The 26,787-nt window shown below is 42.0% G+C and overlaps 1 protein-coding gene across 1 annotated transcript in view; it reads right to left on the bottom strand.

Moving 5' to 3' along the window:
* LGR6 (leucine rich repeat containing G protein-coupled receptor 6) overlaps positions 1-26,787 on the bottom strand; it is a 153,937-nt gene that overhangs the window by 45,312 nt on the left and 81,838 nt on the right. Inside the window, exons 5-6 of the mRNA XM_082227417.1 lie at positions 13,439-13,654; positions 5,853-5,924 (exon numbers count right to left, since the gene is read on the bottom strand). Coding sequence (XP_082083543.1) covers positions 5,853-5,924; positions 13,439-13,654 — 288 coding nt within the window. The remainder of the gene's footprint in view (positions 1-5,852; positions 5,925-13,438; positions 13,655-26,787) is intronic.

Here is a 26,787-nt window from a genome sequence, read left to right as displayed (position 1 = left end):
TCCCTAATGACTTCCAAAGGAAACCTGCCAAACCGCACAAAAGAGAATGAACACGGAGGTTTCCTTATTTCTTCCTGTAATCTCACAGGAGAGGAGATGACTTGGTGGCAACAGCAGAGATTGCTAGAGGGGGAGATGGCTTGCCAATTAGTTGCACAAGAGCAATGGGTGGTGGGAAAGGGATCTCACTGTAGCTTGGCTACACGTCAAACATTCACCACTGCCGCCATGTTCCAGCACCTGCTTCATTCACAACTTGTGGGATGTGGACCCTTTTAAAATGTGCAATATGTATCCCTCCCAGGTAAAGAGCAATGCCAAACCACATATTCTTTACAGGCAACAAGGGTGCTTCAAGACAGGAGTCTGCACTATGTGTTAGCAACGTACCTAGCAACATCCCTGTCCCTTAGGGATGATTATCTCAGCGCTCTGTGCCCTCAAACTGAGGACAGGTGTGGTCTAAACCACAGAGCCTAGGGCTTGCCGATCAGAAGGTCGGCAGTTTGAATTCCCGCGACGGGGTTAGCTCCCGTTGCTCGGTCCCAGCTCCTGCCAACCTAGCAGTTCGAAAGCACGTCAAAGTGCAAGTAGATAAACAGGTACCGCTCCAGCGGGAAAGTAAATGGTGTTTGCGTGCACTGCTCTGGTTTTGCCAGAAGCAGCTTAGTCATGCTGGCCACATGACCCGGAAAAACTGCCTGCAGACAAACATCAGCTCCCTCAGCCAGTAAAGCGAGATGAGCACCGCAACAGCAGAGTCATTCGTGACTGGGCTTAACTGTCAGGGGTCCTTTACCTTTACCTTTTTAATCACATAGAAATAGTGGAGAACATAGAGAGAGCCCTGTCGGATCAGGCCCAATGCCCATCTAGCCTGGTCTCACTGTAGCTAAATAGATACAGTGGTACCTCGGGTTAAGAACTTAATTCATTCTGAGGTCCGTTCTTAACCTGAAACTGTTCTTAACCTGAAGCACCACTTTAGCTAATGAGGCCTCCCACTGCTGCTGCGCCGCCGGAGCACAATTTCTGTTCTCATCCTGAAGCAAAGTTCTTAACCCGAGGTACTATTTCTGGGTTAGCGGAGTCTGTAACCTGAAGCATCTGTAACCTGAAGCGTCTGTACCTATGGAAAGCTGGACAGGACTGCAAGAACACTCTCCCCAATTGTAATTCCCTGCAACTGGTATTCAGAAGCCTACTTCCCCTGACAGTGGAGGTAGAACATAGTCATAATGGAAGGTAGCTATAGCTGTATCCTTCATGAATTTGTCTAATCCAGGTTGCTCATCATTTTAGCTCTGAGGCTTTGAGCATTGCCATATAAACACCTTTCCCACCCTCCTCCTCAGGATATCTTCTTTGCTTGTGATTTTTGCTATGAGATGTTTGGCTGGTTTTCATGTTACAATGCCTAGTAATAAAAGGAGAACATGAATATAATGGGAATATTGGAGGCACAGTGGATCAGTAGGATACAGTTATCCGTGGACATAAAATCCAAGGAAGCCTTAGGAGAAAGAACTTCACCCACAGTCATAGAATCATGATGGATAGAGTTCTAAGCTAAAGTAACTGGGGTTATGCTCTTGTGCCTCCCCCCACCCCGATCCAAAATTCTAGTGTTGATCTTGAGATAGATAGAAATCAGGCAGGCAGCCAAAAGGGAAAATATTGTGATAATGGGTGCCAAAGATCATCATCACCTTTGGGCAAATGTATATGCAGGTTATGACAAACTGGGGGGCAAGGAGGCAAGGTATGGTGGATGACTGTGTATTTTAGCAACAGAGGAAAATTTTGAAAGAGTACACTGTAAATTGATAAAGGAAAGCAAAGAAGGAATTTAAGGAGCAAATTACTAATGACACAAAGCAACTAACAAACCTTCCTTCTTAAGTAATGTGAGAAGTAAGGAAGCAAGCAAGCAACCAACCAACCAACCAACCAACCAGGGGCAGTAAGACTTTTAGATGGCAACCAAGAGGTGAAGGGAGTAGTAAAGGAACACTGGGCAATGGTACAGAGGATAAATGAATTTCTTCTCTGTGCTGGCCTTTCATGTAATTGGAAGATGTTACACATGTACCATTGTTTTCAGAGAGGGCATCTAAGGAGGTGAACAAGGTTTAGAGCTAATCTAAAAATTGCAAATTAGAAAATCTATTTTTCTCTCCTTAGTTGTTGTTCTTTATATGACTTGATTCTGTTGTTAAAGCAAACTGGGTAAATAGAGAGGTCTATGGACAACTGAGGCCAGATGGCATTTATTTTAAAAGTCTTAAATATCTCAAATACTAAATTGCTGATCTTTTAAGAAAAGTATACAGCATCATGAAAATCACCCTCTTTACCAGAAGATTGGAAGGCAGCCAAAGTTAACACCATTTTTTTGTTTTGTTTTTTAATTAATCCTAAGGGGATCTGGAAAATTACTGATCTGTCAGCGTAACTTCTGTTCCAGGTAAATTGGAAGAAATTATTAAAGTCAGAATTGTTAAACACATTAACAAGCCTTGCTGAGGAAAATCAACATGGCTTCCAAAAAGGCAGTCCTGCCCAACTAGCATTTCAGAACTGTCGATATAAAAAAATTCCTTCCAGTAGCACCTTAAAGACCAACTAAGTTAGTTCTTGGTATGAGCTTTCGTGTGCATGCACACTTCTTCAGATACACTTCTTCAGATACGCATGCACACGAAAGCTCATACCAAGAACTAACTTAGTTGGTCTTTAAGGTGCTACTGGAAGGAATTTTTTTATTTTGACTATGGCAGGCCAACACGGCTACCTACCTGTAACTAGAACTGTCAATGTACATGTAGATAGGCTGACCAGGTGGACATGGTGTGGCTGGATTTTGTTTTGGGAAAGCTCTGTACTGAAGGCCCCTCTGTAAATTAAGGAGTCATGGAGCTTGAGGAATGGTTAAAGAACAGGAAGCAGAGGGTTGGAATAAATGGTTCACTTACAAAATGGAGAACAGTAAGAAGCAAACAATGGAGTCTCCCAAAGAACTGTACTAGGACCAGTGTGTCCACTCATATCACTGCCTGCATATGTGAACTGGGCCAATTCACTGTGATAGCAATATGGCCCCTTACCATATTGATAGAAATCACTGAATTTGAGCACCTACAAGTCTTCTGAATTTCAGAAGCACAATCCTAGCAATATTATAATGGCCACTGAAATGAGTGGCAATCACAGACACTGTGCTGATCCACATTTTTGAGGAAGTGTTTACACATAATAATAATAAAGAAATATGAAATAGAGGGATATTTGAAAATATAACAACGTATCACACAAGGAACCTTTGCATCTTAGACATTATTTTCTTTGTGACTTTTATAAACACCAGAATTTGGATCTGCATTAATGAAAAAATATATGGAACAATGGTGTGAAATGTTGTTGTTGTTATTATTATACACCCTTTACCCTAAGGTCCCAGAGTAGGTTACAACAATTTAAAATACAATGTTGTGGCTAAGTATAAGGGTTCCCCCATTGCACTATGGTATAAGTAATGCTCTTGGATTGTCCTTGCTTTGATTTGATGGGACTGAACTGAAGCACAGATACCACCATCTTTAGGACTTTCAGCCTAAAGATTTTTCCTGATGTAAGTCATCCCACGTAAATAACACTGCTGTCAACACACACACACACACACACACACACACACACACACACTGTCTTCTGGGTGCTATACATTTTGACACCCCAAGGGGCTGTATTGTGTGATCCAAGAACTTCACTCCAAGATATATTTTGAAATGTTACACATGATGTGCACAGACTTAGATCATGTGCATAGTACATTTTCCTGCCATACAAGGAAGAGACTGTAGCCTCCAAGTCTGGATCAGACTGTTACTATTAATGCTTGATGTTTTTTATTATTATTTTTATGTGTGTTGGAAGCTGCCCAGAGTGGCTGGGGCAACCCAGCCAGATGGGTGGGCGGGGTATATTATTATTATTATTATTATTATTATTATTATTATTATTATTATTATTATTATTATTATCATCATCATCATCATCATCATCATCATCATCATCTTTCTCCCCTTCCTAAATGGAGGCTCTAGGAATGGAGCATATTATATATACTATTGTCTGGAAAACATATTTTCTCATATTGCCTCTTCCTAATTCCTAGCTCCGAGCTTCTGGGGATAACAGACATCCTTGGCAGAATTTCACATCTTGGTGGCAGCTTTATCTCCTTGAATGACACTTTTATGCTGGGATAGAGTTTCGTTCTCTTTTACTGGCTCTTTCCCCATTTTGTCCTTCTTGTTCTTTTGACAGTTTGATTCCATCATTAAAGTCAATAATTGTTTTACTGGAGTGGATGCAAAGGTCTCTGGACAACTAAGGGCAAGAGCCTCTTAGTTTCATGTTTGGAATGCTGATTTATCTCGTCTGTTATTTTTTACTGGGTCATCATATAAAAAAGAAAGCTGTTTCCATCACAGTAGTTAGGCAAGGCCCCATTTGTCTGTCCCACCACACCAGTTGCTCTTGTACTTCAATGGTCCAGCAACTTATCAGGACAGGATATTGTAGTGGGCACTTCCCAAGCCATGACAGAATATATTTACCTGAAAAGGATGGTACTGTGATGGCCAACCCTCAGAATCTTCACTGAGAGACCGAAGTAATTTACATCATTTCTAGCAGGGATAAGGTGGAATTAATGCAAATAGCATCAGTTTCCTTCTGGCGATTCTGAGACTGGTAGTTCCAGGTTCCTTTTACACAACCTGTTCCTTGAGCATTGATCCTGAGATGTTTGCATGGAGATAAGACAACTGTGGATAATATTGAGCATTCATTCTGATCTGTTTGCGGGGAGGTTACATGATGGTGCATCAAGCAACTGTTGTCCCACACTGCCCAGCACATTTCTCCATCTCTTTCCATAGTGCATAAAGTCCATGACCTGACCCAGATAGGCTTCCAGGCCCTTAGAGAGCAGGAGAAGCGGTAGGCAGCAGCAGAGCATGCCTTGTGAGCACCCAGCAAGGTATTTTTTGCAAGCATTCAAATAGAGGGCTTGCAAAAACCTCAGTTTAAATACCTACAAAGACATTTCCTTACTCATCTCTACTCCAGTCCCCCCTCCCCCCCCAACTTCGTAGGCTGGCATGGCCCTCTGGGTGTAAGAAAGTCTGTGATGTAGCTTTGCCTGAAAAAGTTTCACCGTGGACTTATTGAACTGATAATATATCCAGAAAAAAGAGACACGAGTGCCAGAAAGGTATGGCATAGCCGTTTCCTAGCTCAGCTCGAGGCAGGGGCATAGGAAGGGGGTGAGGGTGGTGTGGTCTGCCCAGGGCGTCATCCTTGAGGGGGGGTGACAAAATGGAACACCGCAGGGCAGCACTTACCGCGGGGCCTGGCCTGCAGTGCGCCTGAGCCATGCGTCTCTCCTGGGAGTGACGTGGTGGCTCGGGGCCCTGCACTGCCTGAAACGGCAGCATGGGGGTTGCGTTCGCCAGGCAGACTCTGTGGGCAGCTCGCCACACCACTCCCCTAGGGGGATTGCTGCGCCGCGCCACGGGGCAGATCGCCACGGCACTCCCATGCATGGATCGCCATGGTGCCCTCATGCACAGCTCACCCTGCCCCTGTGGGCGGATTGCCTGGCCCCCGCCGCTCCAGGTGTCGGAGCAGTTAGCTGTGCCCCTGGCTCTAGGATGCAATAGCTGAAGAGATCAAGCCTTTCTAGATCCTCCTGCAGAGAGATGGAACAAATACGCAGAGCGTGACTGTCCCACTCTTTCAGGATGGATGATTTAGTGCTAGGTACAAAGGAAAAGGAAACAACTTACAGAGTTTCCAAGCTGTGGAGTCCTTCAAAGCCGTGGGTTCCGAGGCTGCGGATGTGGTTATTATGCAGGTGTCTGCAGAGAGAAAGGAGATCCTTAGATTCCCAACATCAGCAAACAGATTTTTTCCCCATTTTGTTGCCTATAAGAACACTGAAAGCTAAATGCTGCCAAGGGCAAGGTGACCCTAGACAAGTGTTCACGAGTTCCCAAAGCACTCATGAACATGGCAAACAACTGAATATATTCAAAATTAATAGGGATCATTGGAAGGGAGCACACTCAGTTGTTATCTGTATGCAATAGGCCCCAGTCATCATGACTACTGATGGGGGAGACTCCCCTATCTGGTTTCAGACTGTGTGCTCATAAAATTAGCTAATCTGTCCTGAATTTGGATGGGATCCGAACTGGCTAATTTTCAAGATCTCCCCATGCCGTACTCAGATGATGTTGCTGTCGTGCTTCTGATGATGTCACTTGGGACATAATCAAGCTTGGAGGTCTCTTCACTCCATCTCCTCTGCATGCCTCCCCACCCCCCCCCACAAAGGCTCAACAACTTTTCTGTCCAGATTTTCACATTTTGAAATATGGCAACCCTACCTCCCCACTGCCCAGAGATAGCAGGCTTAAGGTGAACCACAGAGATCTAGTGGTCAATGGCAGTCCCGGGGCTTTGGAAAATACCTGAGGATGTTGGACTCCCCTCAAGGAGAGAATGTGGGAGATTAGCAGACAAACCTAACAAATGCATATTCTTGCTAGCTAGCGTGAGAAGGGGCTAGTACCCCTTCTTTGCTGATAGGCAGATACTTGGATCATAGAAATACAATTGGTAAAGAGGACTCTGTGTGATGTAAGTTCCCCTCTTCTCCTGGAGAGGAAGGAGCAGATAGGACTTCCTGTCCCTCTCCCTTTGACCACCGTTGGCTGCAGAAATGCCTCCGCTTGCTCCAGCTTTAGGCGAATGCCTGAAGGTGGTTATACTGTAAATATAAGTATTTTGCCAGCATAGTTTTTACTTCTGCCATTGCTTTGAACCAATGCAAGATTACAAATTAATTATATTTTTAAACTTTGTTGTCTGGTTTTTTGTTAAGTGGAGTAAGAAGGGGAAAGCCACCTTACTTTGTAGATGGGCTTCCTCAAAATCCTCTCCTACTCATTAAAACCCAACCCACAAAGGAAGCGTAGAGAGAAAAATTTGTCACTTTTAAGGGTCCAGAGCAGCCATGAGATCATTTCTGGTATGCTGGAATTTTGGCTGGCAATGGATGTCATTACAGAGCAAAAAGAGGTGGCCAACTCACTAAGGAGTATTTTAGATAAGCTCATGGCCATTATATTCTTTATGATGGAACAGAGACATATTATCCTGGTCTGTAACAGCAAGCAATGTTTTGGGCAGTGGCGTGATGTAATGCAGCCCCCAGGGAGATTCCATCCAGCAGCAGGTGAAATCAATGGCACCTTAATTATTTGTGTTTGGTCTGGTGTCAGTGAAAAAAGAAATCCCATTCCAACTGGTCTCCGGTACTGGAGGTTTGGCAGAGAGCACAAAGTTCCATGGTAAAAGCAGCTTGAATTTACAAGGAACAGAGTAAACATGTGGTGGATAAATGGAAGCCTATGACATCCCTGGATGTTTCTGATGAGCACTTAGAGTGTTTGCTCTTTTGCAGAAAAAGAATACTGCTTGCCTTTCTAAAGCAAGTGGGAAACAGGGGAAAGCAGATGCTTGAGAGAAAACTTGGATCCAGTCTAACTTTCAACGGAGAAGATCGATTTCATTCTAAAACTAAATCAGGAGATTAGAGCATAAAACAGTTATTCCTTCCTGACTGTAGGAAAGCAAACCCACCCACCCCCCATATCCAGATGGTTTCCTCTATCAAATTTTATGGCGCATTTCTAGATCAGGTTGCCCTGACATCACCTTGGACCTTTACACAAAGATGACACCTGCAGTTTAAGTTGCTCTGAAGGCTGGATCCCAGGCTTTGCAATCCAGAGTTCAAATATATTATAACTAGTAACACATGACATATTGCCATATTTGAAACAGTACCAAAAACTTGCACACAAGCAATTGGAAAGCTTTGATTCACCTTTCGTACCTTTGATTAATTAGCAATAGGAACGGTTCTAAGTTAAATAAAGGCAAAAAATGCATCTAGCAGACATAACACTTGAGTAGAATAGGTTTCCATCTGGGGAACACATTCACTCTGCACTCCACGCTCAGGTACTGAGCAAGGACCAAACACACATGAAATCTTACTCGCCCAAGCTCACTTGATCAGGGAAGGAGGAAAAGTAGATGCAGGGGTAGGCCAGAGGCAAGTAAACAGAAAAAAACGAACCAATAAAAAAGGGGACATGGTCAGGAGAAAAGTCTGCTCCAAGTATGAAGAAAGTGCAAGGTGTTCAGGTTTGGACTATGATGGGGCAACTTGAATAAGGAAAATGTGGGTTTTTAGCAATTTTACATGATGGCATGAGTGAGCCCATTGTCTTGCCTCCCCACAAACTAATCAGATTGAATGTTCAACAAACAGGTTGTCTGGAAGTGCCCTTCATCTCAACACAGGAGAAAGTGGGAATAAGGCTGTAATCCTATACACACTTTGTTGTTGTTTAGTTGTGTCCAACTATTGGTGACCCCATGGACCAAAGCACGCCAGGCACTCCTGTCTTCCACTGCCTCCCACAGTTTGGTCAAACTCATGTTTGTAGCTTTGAGAACACTGTCCAACCATCTCGCCCTGTGTCATCCCCTTCTCCTTGTGCCCTCCATCTTTTCCAAAACCAGGGTCTTTTCCAGGGAGTTTTTTCTTCTCATTGGGTGGCCAAAGTATTGGAGCCTCAGCTTCACAATCTGTCCTTCCAGTGAGCACTCAGGGCTGATTTCCTTCAGAATGGATAGGTTTGATCTTCTTGCAGTCAATGGGACTTACCTGGGAGTAAGTCCCAGTGACCTTAATAGAACTTAGGGCTCATCCAGACTTCCTTTCATGCTGCAGATTGACACTTTAAAGTGCCATGTCTGAGAGCTCCCCTCCTCCCTAGGGCTTTCCCCACAAAAACTTGCTCTTTACCACTGAATTGGGAGCAAAAGGCAGAGAAGGTGGCAAGGCAAAAGAGAAAGCGCTTAGACGTCATACTTAATTTTAGATACATCATACTATTACACTGTATAATTACATCATACTGAATTTTAGACAAAATACTACTTGGAGTGAGGGGGATGACGACGCACGAGCATAGTATAACCAGGGAAACAGCTAGTTTCTAAACTGGAAAACTTAGATGCTGAATGCCAGTTGTACCATGACACAAATAGAGTCATGACTTTATAGGAGAACCAGAAAGATACAAAGGTCAAGCTGTTCTGGCTTAAGTTTGGCCTGGAATGTTTTGTTCTGTTTTGAAACGGAGCAAACCATGAACATTCCAGTCCCCACAGAACAGTTTTATAATCTTATGAGCATCTGAAATGCTGGAGCTCTCATGGAAAATGGAACCCAATCTTTGCCATCAGATCTGTAGGAACATAAACAAAAGGGAGTTTGACTCACAGTCCAAGTTGGGATGGTAAATATTTGAGGAGAGGAACTCCTCTTCCATTCTTCCATCCTCTCATCCATGTTAAATAAATTACTTTAGCAAGTGGAATCACAGTTGCTCCAGTGCCTGCCAAACTGTTCCCTGCTCACACAGAGCCATTTCTCCTGGTAAGTCACAGATGGTTTGACAATTGCAGAAGTGGTGCTTTGACAAAATGAAGACACAGTTCCATAATTCTTCATTTCATTCAGGTTTCTAGAGAAATTAATGACCATATTTCCTCTGATGAATCAATGACAAACAGAATGAAGCTATTTTACAATATGTATAACATATCAGAATCCAGGAAAAGAAGGAGAGTTGGGATCATTCCAAAAAGGAAGCAACTTTCAGAATAGCACTGTCTTGAATTGCTTTGTTTAAAATAAAAATCCAGATCAAACATTTTATTTTATTTTCTACAAAGCAATTCAGAACATTAGTGCCAGCTAATGGCATGTAGGAAGAAACACACATAATGTGATGATTACTACATTGTGTTCTGAGCGTTCCTAAGCATCACAGGGGAAAACTTGGAATAGGGATATAGCCAGTGTATGCAAGAATGACAACTAATGCTGCATTCTGTGTACAAATACATCATTTCCAAAGAATGCTGGTGTATACTGCTGCTTTCCCCTTTTAAATACGAAGCAGAGGTCCAATCCTTTATTGGCTGTGACTCCCATGTAGGGAAATCCACTCATTTAGGTCACAGCCACACTTTCAGTTATGGCTTCTTCCAACGAACCATGGGAACTGAAGTTTAGCCCCCTCTAAACAGCAATTTCCAGCACCCATAACAAACATCAGGTGCCTCACTAAAATAATCCTGCAGAATCAGATTTCTATGTTCACTTGTGTTGAGTACAGAATCCCTGTCTTTTCCCATTATAATCCCACTTGACCCACCTAAAGATCTCTTCTCAGAATAGATTGGAAACAATCAGTATTTTTCCCTTTTTTTAAAAAAATCTCATTTTTCTATATTTTTTCCTGCTGACAGAAAAAATATTTTATTTTTTTCAGATAGGGATTTAGTCAACCACACAGACAGAAAGAGCACAAATTTCTTCTTTTAGTTTCTGGGTGTCAAATTTATGTTGAAAGTTTTGTTTGGATGTCTATCTGCTCCAGTGATTGAAATAAACAGGGGGGGTACAACCCCCCCAACAACAGTTGTGACTTGTTATCAGTCTGTTCTGAATTCCCTTTTCTCTGATATCAATCTGCTCAGAATTTCAGTTGTCCTTGAAGCCCACCAGTGCCTCCCTTTCCTTAAAAAAACTAAATAAATGCTTTAACTTTGGCTGCAAAAAGTTAAATATTTTTTTTGCAAAGTTCAAAAACAAAATAAAGCATTTCTCTGGATTGTGCTCATATGTTTTCCTTCCCTAAAGTTAGAAATCTAGGAATCCTCGGAAAGATGAAATGATGCTTTCTCTTTTCCATCTTGGGCTAGATTGTAGGTGTTTCGATTTCCCTTGTTGAGTCTCCTAAACACTGAGGTTATTAAGCACATTTTCTCCCTTGCAGCAGTGATGTGTAAAATCTCACTGTACATAAAGCCGTAACTTCCAGACATGATAGAAGGAGAAAGGATGATTTCTGCGGTTATGTTAACAGAATGCAGATCTATACATTACAGGACGTTTCCTTGTGCAGAAAGTATCCCGCATCCCCCATTACAAACCTATGCGAGAAACGGATGGGAACTGGTGTACAGAATTCCTTAGTGGGGATATAATTTATTAGCAGAGGCTGATGCCCCTAACTTGTTCCAGATTGAAGCTTGTATATTTTCATGTTGGCTCTTTCCGCCATCAGCAGATGATCAGCCATTTCGCTCCCACAGGCCCAAGGTGTGCGCAGCAGGAAAGAGCATTGCTGCACCTGGGAAGGTCATGTCCTTAGCTATGAAACTGCTGATCTGGGGTATCCAGAAGTATTAATCAGGCTGTAAATGACATCTTCCCCAGTACCCCTCCACAGCTGTTCTTTGGCCCCCTCCCAAAGGTGGCTATTTCATTAGCTCCCAGATTAGAAAGTTTATGGCAGTGACAAGCCCTTCTTCTGCCTCCACATGATTGTTTCTTAACCAAATCTCTTACACACTTACACACACACACACACACACACACGGGCCAAATCAGGTGCTACTTTTAATGCATGGTACCTTGGGTTACATATGCTTCAGGTTACATACGCTTCAGGTTACAGACTCCGCTAACCCAGAAATAGTACCTCGGGTTAAGAACTTTGCTTCAGGATGAGAACAGAAATTGTGCAGTGAACAGCGGGAGGCCCCATTAGCTAAAGTGGTGCTTCAGGTTAAGAACAGTTTCAGGTTAAGAACAGACCTCCAGAACGAATTAAGTACTTAACCCGAGGTACCACTGTAATATTAAGGGTTGGGGGAAGAGAACACAACATGAACCTACTGGAGCCAGACAACAGCCCATCTAGTCCAGGAATGTGCTCTCACAATAGCTGATGAAATACCTGTGGGAAGCCTGCAAGCTGGACATGAGCACACACATGGACTCTGCCTACCTGTGATTCCCAGAAACTGGTATTCAAAGGTGTTATGCCTCTGAAGGTGGAGGCAGAACATCACCTTCACAACTAGCAGCTGTTGATAGGCTTGTCCTCTGTGAATTTGTCAAATACTCTTTTAAAGCCATCCAGGTTGGTGGCCATCACTTACTCCTGTCTTGTAGTATTCTTTTTATAATTTTGGATGGTTTTTTTTTATTTCTTTAGTTTTATCATTTTATCCTCACAAGGCTAGTAAGCACTGCACCCAATGAACTTTGTGGCTGGGTGGGAATTTATCTCCAAGTGTAGCCAAACCAAGGCCAAAACTCTACTAGCTCACAGAGTTCCCCCAAGGAATGGTAATATTTAGATATTTCTATTTGTAGTGTTGTCAATTCAGGAGAATATCATTCACGAGGTACATGATATAACACTTCATTATTATTTTTCTCTTGTTCCTGCACTAATAGAAGTAACCTGAATCATTTTTGTTTTCTCCAAGCGGCTTGAAAAGTCCTACACAATAAGCCTCTCAGGAGCTTTTGGGAAATAAACTGCATATTTTAATTTTTCTAATCATCACTCTCAAACAATCTGCTGTATTTTGTTCAGGCAGTTGAAGTCAATGCATAAAGAATTTAGGAAATCCTCTTTTCCTCATTTGTTTTTCATAAGGCATGTAGTAGTCTTACCATTAAACACTTTTGCTACAGTTTGGCTTAGTATTAGTTTCCTGATGATGTTTTTATAGCCTAGCCACAAAGCATGCGTATTTCCAGAGTGGGAGTAGCTGTTTCAATCCTATATCTCATAAGTATGGTAATAATTCTAAGACAGCTGGTAATCACAAGCAAAACATCCTAATCAACACCAAACAATATGCAGTTAACAAATTTACACACATAACTTTCCATCTGAGAGGATGGGCAAACCTATAAGCTATTGGTTAAAGCAAGCCCTAAATAACCTACAGGTGTGATTTCCTAAAAATATATTGTGGTCCTAATCACATGCATTGGTGCTAAAACTGTATGTTTCATTTTATCTGATGTTTTCGCTGGTGTGCTCATTTTTGTGGTTATTAGAGTTCATTGTTATAATCATGGTATGGTATTCTGTGGGGTGGGGAAAACTTGCTTGTGAAATATTTTTTCATTTCATATGGAAATGGGCAGTTACTGGAAGTAATATTATTTCTTTAATTTGTTCTGTACTGTAGCTTGTGAAGACAGCTTTACATTGAAAACTGCTTAAAAACTTCTAAAACCATGCCTTTATGAACTTGCTACGTAGACTAAGGAGATTTCCTTTATGAGACACGGCCCAGACTGAAACACTGATCAAGCAACTATCTCCTGCTTGTCTAAACAGTACATTGTGTTATGAGAAATGGGCTTCTGAAAGAATGAAAGAATAAATGGAAAGGAAAAGGGGGCACGTACAGTACCACAAGGCTGGTGAGGTTCTGGAAGGCGTAGTTAGGAATGTGCCAGATTTGGTTGAGGGCCAGTGTCATGGCCTGTAGAGCCGGCAGGTTGTTGAGTGCTTTGACAGGGATCTCTCTCAGAGCATTATCATCCAGCCAAAGGTGGCGTAAGGAGGGCAGCCTCTCAAAGCTCTTCTCAGGTACCACAGAGATCAAATTGGCATCCAGACGCCTAAAGGAAATAAACAGACAAGTCAATCAAACACAACATGTGTGCACATAGCACAGTGCAGAAAGTGTCCTGTTGATTATCATTAAATGGTCAAAGACTTGAGCAAGTTACTGCAGCACCAGTGGCCTGCATAGACGCTCAGGAGGCACGACTGACATATGCAAATGGCTACACGTTCTTGCTTCCTTTGATGGAATATCTGTGTTTCCTGCTTGTGATTCGAGGACCTGATCCCCGCTTGGGGAATGAAAACACGTGAACACAGTATATTAGGTTAATGGGCAAGAAAAGGCCACAACTTTATTGATTACAGCATGAGAGAAGGTATGTGAGAAGGTATTGGCTTAGGCATTGGACCACAGCAAATTTGACTCCACCCACTCGGAGAGGAGTGAGTCTGATGAGGGGTTAACCAACAGCAGGGGGAGCCTGTTGATGCAAATACAACTATAAGCTGGAAAATCTGAAGCACAATGGCGGGGAGAGCTGGCGCGGCCGCATTTGAGCGGCTAAACCATGCCCCCGCGGTGGCACCCAATTGGGTGCCCAACTGGGAGGTGTGGCGCACCAGCAATGATGAGAGGGCAGGGGACAGAATGCCCCCTGTGTGACGTGAAAATTGTCTCCCGCTCACAATCCCTCCCCTCCGGGAGGAGGAGAGGCTTTATTTGACCTGATAGGAAACGGAAAGAGAGGGTGTGAGGTTTTATACCTCTGGAATGATATAGCATGAAAATTCCTTTGATAATACTGTTTGGTCTCCTGTGTAGGTGGTGGATCTCAGGAAAATCACACAGTGGCTCCAGTTTATGTAACACAGATATTCTAGGGCAATTCTGCACCATCCTCCAAACTCAAATCAAATCAAAGAAAAATCACCTTGGCAGAAGCGACATTAGCCATTTCAGGTGAAAAAATGCAGAATTCATCTCTCCATTTTACAGTATTCAAACATCTGACTAGCTGATCTTCTTTGTTTGCAAAGTGTCTGGGGATTTGTTCAGAATTACCGTATATAGGTGCAGTGCAGTCAATTTATAGGAAGCACAGTTATGCTCTTCTGAATTCTTCTTCTGCTCTTGCTGTTGATGTACATTGTCATTCCTCACAATATACTGTTATTAAAATAAATAACCTTTCCCCTCTACTAGGGATGAATTGATGAATCTGTCAATTTTGGTTTCTCTCAGTTTCCCATGTTTCCAATCTTAAATTTACTTCTCCACATTTCCACACCAGTTTATGATTTTTTAAAAATTAAAAACGTCCCCAAGAAATTTCATCAGCATCATAGTGCAAATATCTCCTAATATACACATTTCTGTATGCAAGATTGCCTAATAAACACATTTTTGCAATGCAATTTTCTGTTTGCATGCTATATTCACTAACAAATGCATTTTTATGCAAACTTTATCCTAGTATATGCATTTTGTACACATTATTGGCTGGAGAGCTGCAGTGCAAAATTTTGTGTAAATTTTGAAGAATGGGGATATGTTTTGGTTCATTTATTGTTTTGGAATGTAATTAGGTAGGTTCACCTTTAAATGTGAAATGAACTTAAATTCTCCCTCAGCCTTACCCTTTACACAACAGATTCAAGGCTAGCTTGAACTGCCATGATGTCTTCAGAATCCTCTTCCCCAAACCAAGTAATAATAAAATATCTGAACATCATTTCCTGTGGAATGGCAGGTAGTGGCGCCCTCCCTGTGGAATGCCCTCCCACCAAATGTCAAAGAGAACAACAACTACCAGACTTTAGAAGACATCTGAAGGTAGCCCTGTTTAGGGAAGCTTTTAATGTTTGATGTATTACAGTATTTTAATATTTTTTGGGAAGCCGCCCAGAGTGGCTGGGGAAACCCAGCCAGATGGGCGGGGTATAAATAATAACAACAACTTCTTCTTCTTCTTCTTCTTCTTCTTCTTCTTCTTCTTCTTCTTCTTCTTCTTCTGGTTTGGTTCATTTTTGTTTGTTTGTTTATAATACAAAACAAAATAAAAATTGCAGGTTTGGTATAGGAACTGCAGTAGTGTAAGCCAAATTTGACACCGATGAGAAGTAGTTGGGTTTTTTAAATCAGAATTCTTTAGTTCCATAAAAGCTGAAGAGCTCAAAAAGAAGGATTTAAGCCCAGTTAAAGAGCTGGGTTTGATACCTGTTTCTGCTACTGTGTCATCTGAATGAGTCAGCAAATGGAGGAGAAGGGGAAATCCTTCATCCGCCTAATACAAGCTGAATTTCTTAATCTTTTGTTTGTATGGTAAATTCTTAAATGTAGATACTGTTTCATCTAACATGAATGTTTCAGTTGTCCTAGAAATAATCTGCAAAACCTCTTAAGTGCAATACTAATGCAAGTGAAAATTAAACATTTTCTTGGCGCTAAGGGAGAATGTGTCTTGTGTTCTATTGTAGTATCTTTTGGCCACTTCAATCAGTCTATAGAGAATCTTAGGTTTCTGGCTCAAGCTGCAACTGCAGCTAGGGGAAGAATGGGCACTCCAAAACATTGCTTGTAGACGCTGGTTTTACTACTTTGTGACCTACTATTTTCCTATATGTGTTTGGGTTGGAAATGAGGTCTGCCCCACCCTTGCTTCCATTAAAGTGTAGTGAAGACAAGGTGGAACAAGTTGCTTTGGAAAGCTGTTCCATAGAGATAGGTGTTCAGTAACAACTTGCAATGGGACTAATAGCTCCAGCACAAAAGGAATTGAATAAAACTCTTAGTAAAGAAAATAAACTTTACAGAATGCCAATGGAATAATATCATATCCTCAGCATGCCAATTTGTTATAAGGTACTCCATAGGTTTTGCTTTCCCAATGCCTTGCTGCATCTCAGTTTTGGAATTATTTGTGGGGGGGGGATCTGTTTCTTGGGAAAACACCTGTTGAAAGTCTTGTGAGTCTACTCAAACTAGTAGTCGGCCCATGACAATGGCTAGGTTTAGCAGAGGATGATAACCCAGTGTTTCCCTTCCTTCACTTGTATCATTTGGAGGTCTGAGTACTTGGAAAACCACCAAGTACAAGGGAGTCATGTTAACTACATCTTGTAAATCCAAAGAATTATGCAGTTTCCAGTACTCAACAAATGACGGGTCTACATATGGTTTTATAAGATAACCTTGATGAAGCCCCTAATATCTACCTTATGTTTTCAGAGAAAGCTGCATCAGGTAAGTCTTTAAATATAAAGACTCAAGTACTGCAAAGTGTATGGTTATAAAAGCCAGTTTATTATTTAAGAGCAGGGTTTTTCTGAGATAGATGAATGCCCCTGAACCCAGTAATAATACAGGTCATGTTTCCCTTTTATTCTTCAAAACTTCTATTTTGGTTTGTGACTTGGACACGGACAATGAATGGAGAACCAGGGAAGCAGATTGCTTCAGATATTTGGATGTAGGAAGGGGTTGTGCAACGGGGTCAGCTAGAGACCTGGAAAAGAAGCAATTTGTATTGGACTAAAGGAAGAAGAGAAAAGAAGTTCTAAGTTTCAGCGGTTGGCTGAAGAGACAGGCTTTCTGTTTAGAGATGATGCTGTTGCTTAGGAACTGGTGCCATTTTGGAACCTGCACCACCTACATGGTCCTACTGGCTTGCTGCCTGCCCGATCTGTAAATAAACAGTTATTGCAAAATGCACCAGAATTCTCCATTGCTCTGTTATTCAAAAGAAAAACTGATCCTGCAAAGCTGCCCTGGAACCTTCACCACAAAGGGAAAGTGGGAGTGAAAACAATAATACCGACAGACATAAATAAACTGAAAACTGGCTTCTAGACGTAGTTTGGTATCCTGGCTTGCTTGCTTTCTGAAATAAAGTTGGATTGCCATAAAAACATGTAGCAGAGTTCAAGCTCACTAACTGCTATTGCTCCCAAATGTAGTTCTTCTTGAGGAAGAGATGGAGCGAATATAAAACTCAGCTCCCTTGGCACCAAGAAGCTGCTAATTATATCAATTAAGCAAAACAAAAAAGCAACCACATGGCTCTCCTCTTTCTGCACTGTGTGATTATGGCTTCTTAAGCACTTTCTATTATGGTTTATACCTGGGATAATTGGGCAGATTAGGAGACAGGGTAGGCCAGTGCCAACTTGCTCCATTTCCACATAGATGTTGACATTTTTTATTCTGCTGTGCTTCTCAGATCATCACAAGCATCAATCCTACAGTGGGATGTTCACGTCATATGGAGGAACTCAGACGAGGCTCTGAGATTGTTCAAGTGTAAAGCTAAACCGTAGCACCCAGTGAAGGCCCAAACCAATCCTCCACAGACTTTTCCCACCAATATCTTAACCCCATCATCTGCTGGATCTTCAGTATAAGAATGTGTCCCAAGGTATTTATTTATTTATTGAATTTATATACCACCCTATACCCGCAGGTTCACAGAATAAAGGTACCATGATTTTGCACATGCATTCTCACACATCACATCTTACATGTGAGGGCTCATCATTGAGCCTACCTAGTGACAGTGAAGGCAGGAAAACCAAGTGTCCCATTTGGGGATCAAGCCTGAAACCATGGGATTATCAGCACCACACTCTAACCAACTGAGCTATCCTGTTGGGGAAATAAAGAGCCTTAGAATACAGTGGAACCTCGAATTACAAATGCCTCAGATTACAAACAGTTCAGGTTACAAACTCTGCTAACTTGGAAGAGTTACCTCGAGTTGAGAACTTTGCCCCAGGATGAGAATGGAAATCGTGTGTCAGCGGTGCAGCAGCAGCAGCAAGAGGCCCCATTCGCGAAAGCATGCCTCTAGTTAAGAATAGTTTCAGGTTAAGAACGGACCTCCGGAACGAATTAAGTTCGTAACTAGAGGTACCACTGTAATAGAATTGTAGAGTTGCCGTCTAGTCCCACCCCTTGCAACCATAGGAATGTTTTGCCCAACGTAGAGCTCCAACCCACAACCCTGAGATAAAGAGACTCATGCTCTACCAACTGAACTCTCTGTCCGACAACATATGAAGGGTTGCAGATAAAATCACTTGCATCTGTTGGGACCTTCATTTGTTCTCAGAAGGTGCCATATGACCAACCGTATAACCTGGACATGTGAAAAAATTCTTTCCCAATCCAACCCCCCTCCCAAATCTCAGCACTCATATCTATAGGTAGGATTGAAAACCCTTTTTTCTGGCAGGTCACTCACTTTTCCACATCAGCGTATCAACCATGTCAGGAAAGGGTTTATCAGTCACATGCTTTGCCTGCCATGCAACTATTAAAATTACATAAATACTGACAGGAAGAAAAGTGGAAATTCTAGGCATTGCCATAGGTTTACTCCATTTCACCATTATTGAATTAAATATATTGTGTGTCTGGTTTTTAAGTCTTGAACCATAGTGAAGATTAATTTTCATGGCGTTTCTCATCTGTCTTGTGGCTAGACTACAGAACTACAAGAGAATGCAAGTTTCTCATATAATCTTTTGCATTTCCCCTCCCCGCTGAAAAATTCATGTGGTACAGTACAGAAAAAAAATTATTTTGGGCTCTTCTACTATCTTATGTGTGGCTTAAAATGAAATAGGATCTTGAGTAAAAAAACCCAATAACAACAGAAACTACGTGCCTATACAGAAGTATACAAACAATATTATAAAGTCCCCAATGTGCTTTTTATTGACCTTGATTAGGAAGATTCATGACCCTGAACCCTCTCACTTAAGTACATGACTTGTTACATTTCCCTTAGTGAAGAGCCAAAGAACAGGGAAGATGGGTGATTGGTCCCAGATGTTCTATACAGTAGATATGTCTGTGCAGTTGGGTTGATAGGTCCCATATGTTAAATACAGTAGATGTGTCAGTACAGCAGGGAGACTGACAACAATTCCCATATGCTGATTTCACTAGGAAAGTCTGCATACTTATATCTATAATAGACTTCAGCGAACAGTCTTTTACAATAGGCTAACGGAGACACATAGAGTCCTGCTTCACTAGATATTCTTTTGCTCTGATGTCTCATTACTCTGAACCTGTTTATACATTCAGTTAAATTGGAAGATTGAATCTGTCATAGCATCCCCCACTCATGGCCATTTTTTGTGGTGGACACAGTTTATTTTAAAAGAATATCCCAGGCATATTGTTCAGGGGAGAATGAATGGGCGATGCCTCCCTCTCCCCCAGAATGGTGCTATATTTCTGCTGTTCCTGAAAATAGGGGTGTTAATTAATTGGGCAGATGCTTCTTTATTGTGAATATACTTCAAGGTTATATTATATGTCCTTTTCAAGAAAAAAAGATTCCTAAATATGAAGCACTCATACTTCATAGCTTCAGCTAATAATGCTATGAAAGCTGACCAGCCAATTGTGCTTTGTCTTTGTCAGGCAAATGGCTTGCCAATGGCCTAGAATGACTGGTAGATGTCTTCTCAATGGGAGCTAATTGAAATAGCTGGAGAACCTTCCTGAGGGTTTCAAATGGGCGAGGTCACTAGAACCTGGAAGTGGAGGATGCAACCTATAGACATGTGAAGAAACTGTAGTTCAGAGATACACCTTGTGGTGCAGGATGCCTTTCTAGGGCAAGGTGGTCCAATGCACAGCCCAAGGGGGTGACCCTTGACAACACTTGATGCCCCCTCTAGCCCTCACACTAGCCCTCCCAAAGCCAGGTAAGTGAGGCGATTGGCTATGGGAAGGAGGCAAGAGGGCTCTGGCAGGGTCCTAAAGTCTTCCCTCCTCCTTAAAGGTAAAGGTACCCCTGCCCGTACGGGCCAGTCGTGTCCGACTCTAGGGTTGTGCGCCCATCTCACTTAAGAGGCCGGGGGCCAGTGCTGTCCGGAGACACTTCCGAGTCACGTGGCCAGCGTGACGAAGCTGCAGCTGGCGAGCCAGCACCAGCGCTGCACACGGAAACACCGTTTACTTTCCCGCTATAAAGCGGTACCTATTTATCTACTTGCACTTAGGGGTGCTTTCAAACTGCTAGGTGGGCAGGAGCTGGGACCGAACGACGGGAGCTCACCCCGCCGCGGGGATTCGAACCACCGACCATGCGATCGACAAGTCCTAGGCGCTGAGGTTTTACCCACAGTGCCACCCGCGTCCCTTCCCTCCTCCTTACCAAAGCCTAATTAGTACTTTCCCAGCTTTGGGAAGGAGGTAGGAGGGCTCTAGGATCCTACCAGAGCCCTTGTGCCTCCTTCCCAAAGCCCAGTGTCCCGTTTGGCCTCACTTCTCCCCACCCTATGCACAGCAAGGCAGTGTGTAGCCCATGGGTTCTGTATCAAAGCACTCTTAGGGCCCACTTGGTATGAAAAGGTGGACCACCCTGCTCTAAGGATATGAAATAGATCTGCTACATGCTAACTAACTAACTTTCTGCTAGCCTGTCCTCTAGCTCCACAAACTAAACATTACAAAAAGTCTCCAGCCATCACTCCATCAAAAGGAAGCTAAATTCAAGGAGTACTGCCCCTGGAATTTCTCACCCCTAGGGCAAGTTCAAAGTTTGTAACAATACTTTCTCCTCAAACAAGGCACAAAACTACACAATGGAAATCATGGGGCACAGCTTCTAAGGCATAAAGCAGTTTCCAGTCAGGTTTCATCATTTTATTTAGCAATTGGCTACTATATCCTTTAGAACATAGAACACAAAAACATAGGAATGTAGAAAGCTATCTTATACGTAGTGAGACTCTTGGGTATACCCAGCTCAGTATTGTTTACGCTGACTGCCGGTGGCTTCTCCAGGGTTTCAGACAAGAATCTCTCTCATCCCTGTTTGGATGGGGGTTGAACCCAAGACTTTCTGCAAGCAAAGCAGATTGTCTACCACTCAGCTATGGCTGTTCCTCAAGGAGGGCTGCTTTGCTTGTTTGTGGATTACTCTACAAGTCTGAAATTCACAATTGCTTGATGGCTTCTTTTCAACTAGCTAGAAGGCTCACTTTTCTTGTGCTCCAGGAAAAGCTTATGCCTCATAAATTACCTTAACAATACTTAATGTGGCTTTGCAAAAAAATCAGATCCATGCCAATAAATTATAAGTTGATGTTAAACACCCCAGTCTATTTCTGTTGCCTTTTATCCTTTAAACATTCAGTGGAAGATATTTCTTTTCTTTTCTTTTTTCTAAGAAGCAAAAGCACATTCTATCAAAAATGATTTATATGAAGCAATATTGCCCTTACAATGAGCTGTCACATTTCAAACAGATCAAAGGTGGCCTATGAAAGCGGGAACATGCTCTCAGGCTATGCTAATTCCAAAGTGATTCCTTTCCTTCCTTCCATCCGTCATCAGAATATATATGCTTACAACCGACTTGTCTGGTGGGGAAGGCTTCTCCTTTGTCAGCATCAAAGCAACTGTCCCCGTGACTTCCAAGAAGTCACTCCTTGCATTTTAATGTTCAGCAATAATAATGATGATGATAATTACCCTACTCATGGGCTTAACATTTTTAAAGAGGTATTTACTCTCTTTCTGTCTGCTTCCAAAATGTTTTTCCTAAAGACATGAGGAGAGGGTGGTGCACCAGTTCTATGGATTGAGATGTCTCACTGGTTCTTTGCAAGCAGTGTAATAGAAGTCAATATGTTGAAGGACAGCATTTATCGGGCAAATTCTTCTGTCTTTCCTTCGTCTTTGAAGTCAGTGTTGGAATAATTTTGCAATATGGGGTGACAATGGAAAACAGCTAGCTGGAACAATGGCTTCTATTGCTTGGATTAAGCACATGCTGAGGAATTGATAGTCGCCAATTTCTACCTAGATGACCAGCATTACATGTGTTTAGTCTGGGACATGGCACTTTGGCCCATTTTCCTCCCTCACTTTTTTCCTTTTGAAGAAGGTACCTCAATTATATAAATGTGGCACAGTTGTTGAAACATGGAAACACCTCAAACGGGCTACAAAGAATAGCCCACGTACACACACACCAGAGCTTCTAAAGCACCTTTTATATAAGGCACTCTCTCTATTTCCACAAGTCAAGGAACCCTCTGAGGAAACCTTCACTGTAGTTTGGGGGACTGCAGTCACAAACTGTACATTTCTTATTCTTTATTAATGTATATTTTGCTCAGTGCCAAAACAGCCTTCCACATATAATATTACCAAAGTTGGGTGCCATGCTGCCATGATGTAACATGTAAAAATATACATAACTAGAGTGATAGGACTTTGTGTGTGAAAAATAAAGTTGCCTTAAGGATCAGAGACACCATGCTCAGGAAATGGTGGCTGAAAGATCTTGAGCTGACTTTTGAAGAGGGCTTCAGAATCTGCCATGCTTCAGTTCTAATACTTGCAAATGGGGACATATGAGATGGCATTCTAAGCATCTCTGTGGGATGTGCATTCGAAATGTTGCAGAAAACCAAGCTGCTTCCATTGTCTTTCATTTTCATTTGAAAGACAAGCCTCAAGAGTCTTGTCTGAGCTTTTAATCCAATCAAGCTCTCTTCTTTTTCTCACTCTTACTGAAAACGCAATAATTATAACTTATAGCACCTGCTTGCTTTGGAAGTCTTTGGTTTACTTTTGGCTGGCAGAGAAACACGAGTGTACCCATCTGCTTTAGGTAAGAGCTTGTTGTAACCACAATGTTGTTAATTAGCCTGACACACGACTCTCCTAGAGTGCGCATGGTATGCCCTTACCACACCTATAAAACTGCTGGTAGACGGACACTTTGCCAGGGAATCACGACTGAATCACTGCCTTAAATAAGGCCTAGCATCTGACATGTAGTTTAGAGTTTTTGCCATCAGGTGTAGATGTGCCTCTTCGAATCCTCTCATTTTGTGCAGACTGCAAATGAGAAGAATGCAGACGAAAGGAAGCACAAAGATTGCACAAAGGACTACTTCAAACTCTCTTGCCCTGCCTCACCCCGTCATTAATAACTCTGTGCTGCTGCTTCCTCCTCAGGCTTTTCTGTCTGCATCTCTTCAGAACAGAACAGCTTTGCCAACGTGGTGCCCTCTAGCCAGCATAGAGCTGCAAGTCCAAAACACCGAGGACAAAAGCTGCAATAGCAGGCGCTGCTAATAATTCATGGTCCTGATTCTCAGAGGTGTAAATGAGTGCTTCAGAACATATATGGAGCAGCCAGGCAACATCTAAAACAGCCTTTGCCAACTTGCTGCCTTCCAGACGTTGTCAGACTACAATGTCCATCAGCCTCGGCCAACAAATGCTGAACTCCTGTAACTTTTTATACCACAAATGGTCACTTTATTTTTTGTCTGCTTTTGTTGTGCAAGTGTGCCCCACTCCTAGACAGCAAAAAGGCAATGACATTGTACAGCATCACAGAACACATAAAGTGGGATGGTTATGTGGACAGTCCGGCCACTACTGCACCACTACTGCATTGTTATCATACCAGTAACATGTTGCAGAATACACTCGCCAAAGAAAGAAACAAACCCACATCAAAAAAAGTCTGAAGGGCCATCTGTTAATTTTGATATATTATGGCATCATAAATACAAACACCTCCTGCAGCACAGATTATGGGATTCCCCCCTCACCCCCCAATTTCAAACCAGTAAATATCACATGGAGAAACAATAAAGGCAATATTGTACAATTCTGCATCATCTACCTGTCCTGGCCTCCAATGTGCAAGCCTTTTAATACCTACACCGGTGTGGAATATTTTATGGAGTGCTGCTTGATTTCTAAGCAGTAGGTAAGTTAGCATTCTATGAAACGAAACACTTCAGGGCAAATGGAAAAACCACAGCCTCTAGGCAAATGTAAATAAACGAGTCAGGTCCCCACTCAACTTGTAATGTTTGGAAGCCACTCGGCAGTGATCTATGGATGCTCCAAGTTGGCAATAAATATATAGAAGACTTGTGGAAAATTACTCATAGATTCTAAATGGAAGGAAATAGAGACCTGGTCTTTCTTCTGATAAAATGACCAACCCTGGGAAGATACAGAAATAATAGAAGGACATTTGACACAAAGCCAATTTGAATGAAGAAGTATTGGCAGCCCCAATGAAATCTGAGGAAATCAGCTTAGCTTCAGATATTGCTCAGCGCACAAAGCAGCCTGCTAAGGGGGAAACTGTTTACTCAATGACTTTTCATCTCTCTCAAATCAGACCTAATTTATCCTAATAACTACTAGTCTAATGGGACTTAATGAGGGCAGGGAGATCTCCAAAGAGTAGTTTCCCCCCTCTATTAAATCTGGATGCAGGAAACATATTGCCATTGTACAGAGGTTTTGGTTTCTTCTTTCTGTAGGGAGGATGCAATAAACATTCTTTCTCCTCCTGTGATGAAACTCCTATTTGGGGACTTCCCTGGCTTTTTTCTGGCCCATGTAGGACCAAGTCTGGATAGATAGCCTTGGTGAAGACTTGACGTTTTCATCCCCAAAAAAGTTTTTTATTTGAGTTTCCATTGAAATGAGGCTGCATTTTAATGTTTTAATGTATTTTAATCTTGTTTTTAAAGTTGTATTTCAATCAATTTGTTTTATATCGGTTGGTAGCTGCCCTGAGCTCGGTCTTGGCTGGGGAGGGTGGGGTATAAATAATATGTATTATTATTATTATTATTATTATTATTATTATTATTATTATTATTATTATTATTATTATTAAAGAGAGGTCTGGCTTGTTTTTATCAGGTAAAATATCCGTATAAACTAATTTGCATTAAAATTGCCTCCCCTTGATGTGTCCTACCCATTCCTGCAGATGCAATTTAACAGCTGTAGTGTGTAACACTGTTCATCAATAGCAACCTGACAGCAATACTCATGGGTATGGTGGCTTAAAACAATTTTATGAAAGTGGAATATCTGTGGCTATATCCATAGCGAGGTAGGGGGGGCGATTATAGGTTATACCTCCATAAGATCATGGGTAGGTATTTGACTCAAGTTCTTTCAAGCTGCATGACCTGGAGACAATTTTGACCATTTGCAGTGGGAGTTAATGTTCAATCCAAATGTTATAAACACGGATGGAGTTCAGATGTGACATTCACTCTCATTTCTATATCTTCATACCCAACATCACATACAAAGAGAGGATCTATGATGAGATCCATGTACTGTACTTGAGGAGACCACATATTTCGCTGCAGTGTGGTTCATGAACCACAATGCCGTTAGAAGTGGAAGGCCTAACTTCAACATATAAAAATGCATAACCTTTGGTATTTGATCTCAGGATTCTACTGAAGGAAACCATTCACAGCCCTTGTTTCTTATGGTTATTAAGTCAGTGAGTGGTGCTCATCATGCAACCACCATGAACAAAGGTTCCCAAGCTGGGTCAGCATGAACTCTTCTGAGTCAAGTTACAGATAGGCAGCCGTGTTGGTCTGCCATAGTCAAAATAAAAAAAATTCCTTCCAGTAGCACCTTAAAGACCAACTAAGTTAGTTCTTGGTATGAGCTTTCGTGTGCATGCACACTTCTTCAGATACACAGTTGTGTATCTGAAGAAGGTGTGTATCTGAAGAAGTGTGCATGCACACGAAAGCTCATACCAAGAACTAACTTAGTTGGTCTTTAAGGTGCTACTGGAAGGAATTTTTTTATTTCTTCTGAGTCAAAAAAGGGAAAATATGGCCAGTGTTGTTATGCTAAATAGACATCACAGGGGAAAGAATCATATTACCATTTTTTAAAAAACAAACAAACATTTTTTGCACTACTACTGGTCAGACTAAATGTGGGGGTTTTTTTTGCTAAAAGACATGCAAAATGTCAGAAGAACACTGGCAACATCATGTGGTCCCTCAATTAAAAATTCTAGAACATTCAAGGTATAAGACAATTTGAGGTAGTGTGGATGGGCCCTGTATTCCCAGTCTTAATCATCCCAGAGTTAGGCCTTTCCACCCTGTCATTTTCCTGCAGGGTGTAAAAGCAGCAGCTGGCTACCTCAAAGAATGCCAACCAAATGGAAGGAAGGATGAGAGAACAAATACCCAGGTATGATTACTATTGCAATCATTCAGATATACGGAGACCTGAATAACGTTGGTTTAAAGACTTATGGCACACTGTTTCTCCTTTCCACAGTACAAGGTATATACTTATATGATTCACTTGGGTGGAAGAAAAGGATCTCTCCACACAGCAAATGCT

The sequence above is a fragment of the Podarcis vaucheri genome, assembly GCF_965113315.1.
Source record: "Podarcis vaucheri genome assembly, chromosome: 6".
Classification (NCBI taxonomy): Eukaryota; Metazoa; Chordata; class Lepidosauria; order Squamata; family Lacertidae; genus Podarcis; species Podarcis vaucheri.
The sequence above is the reverse complement of the archived record's forward strand: the minus strand, read 5'-3'. Positions and strand labels throughout refer to the sequence as shown.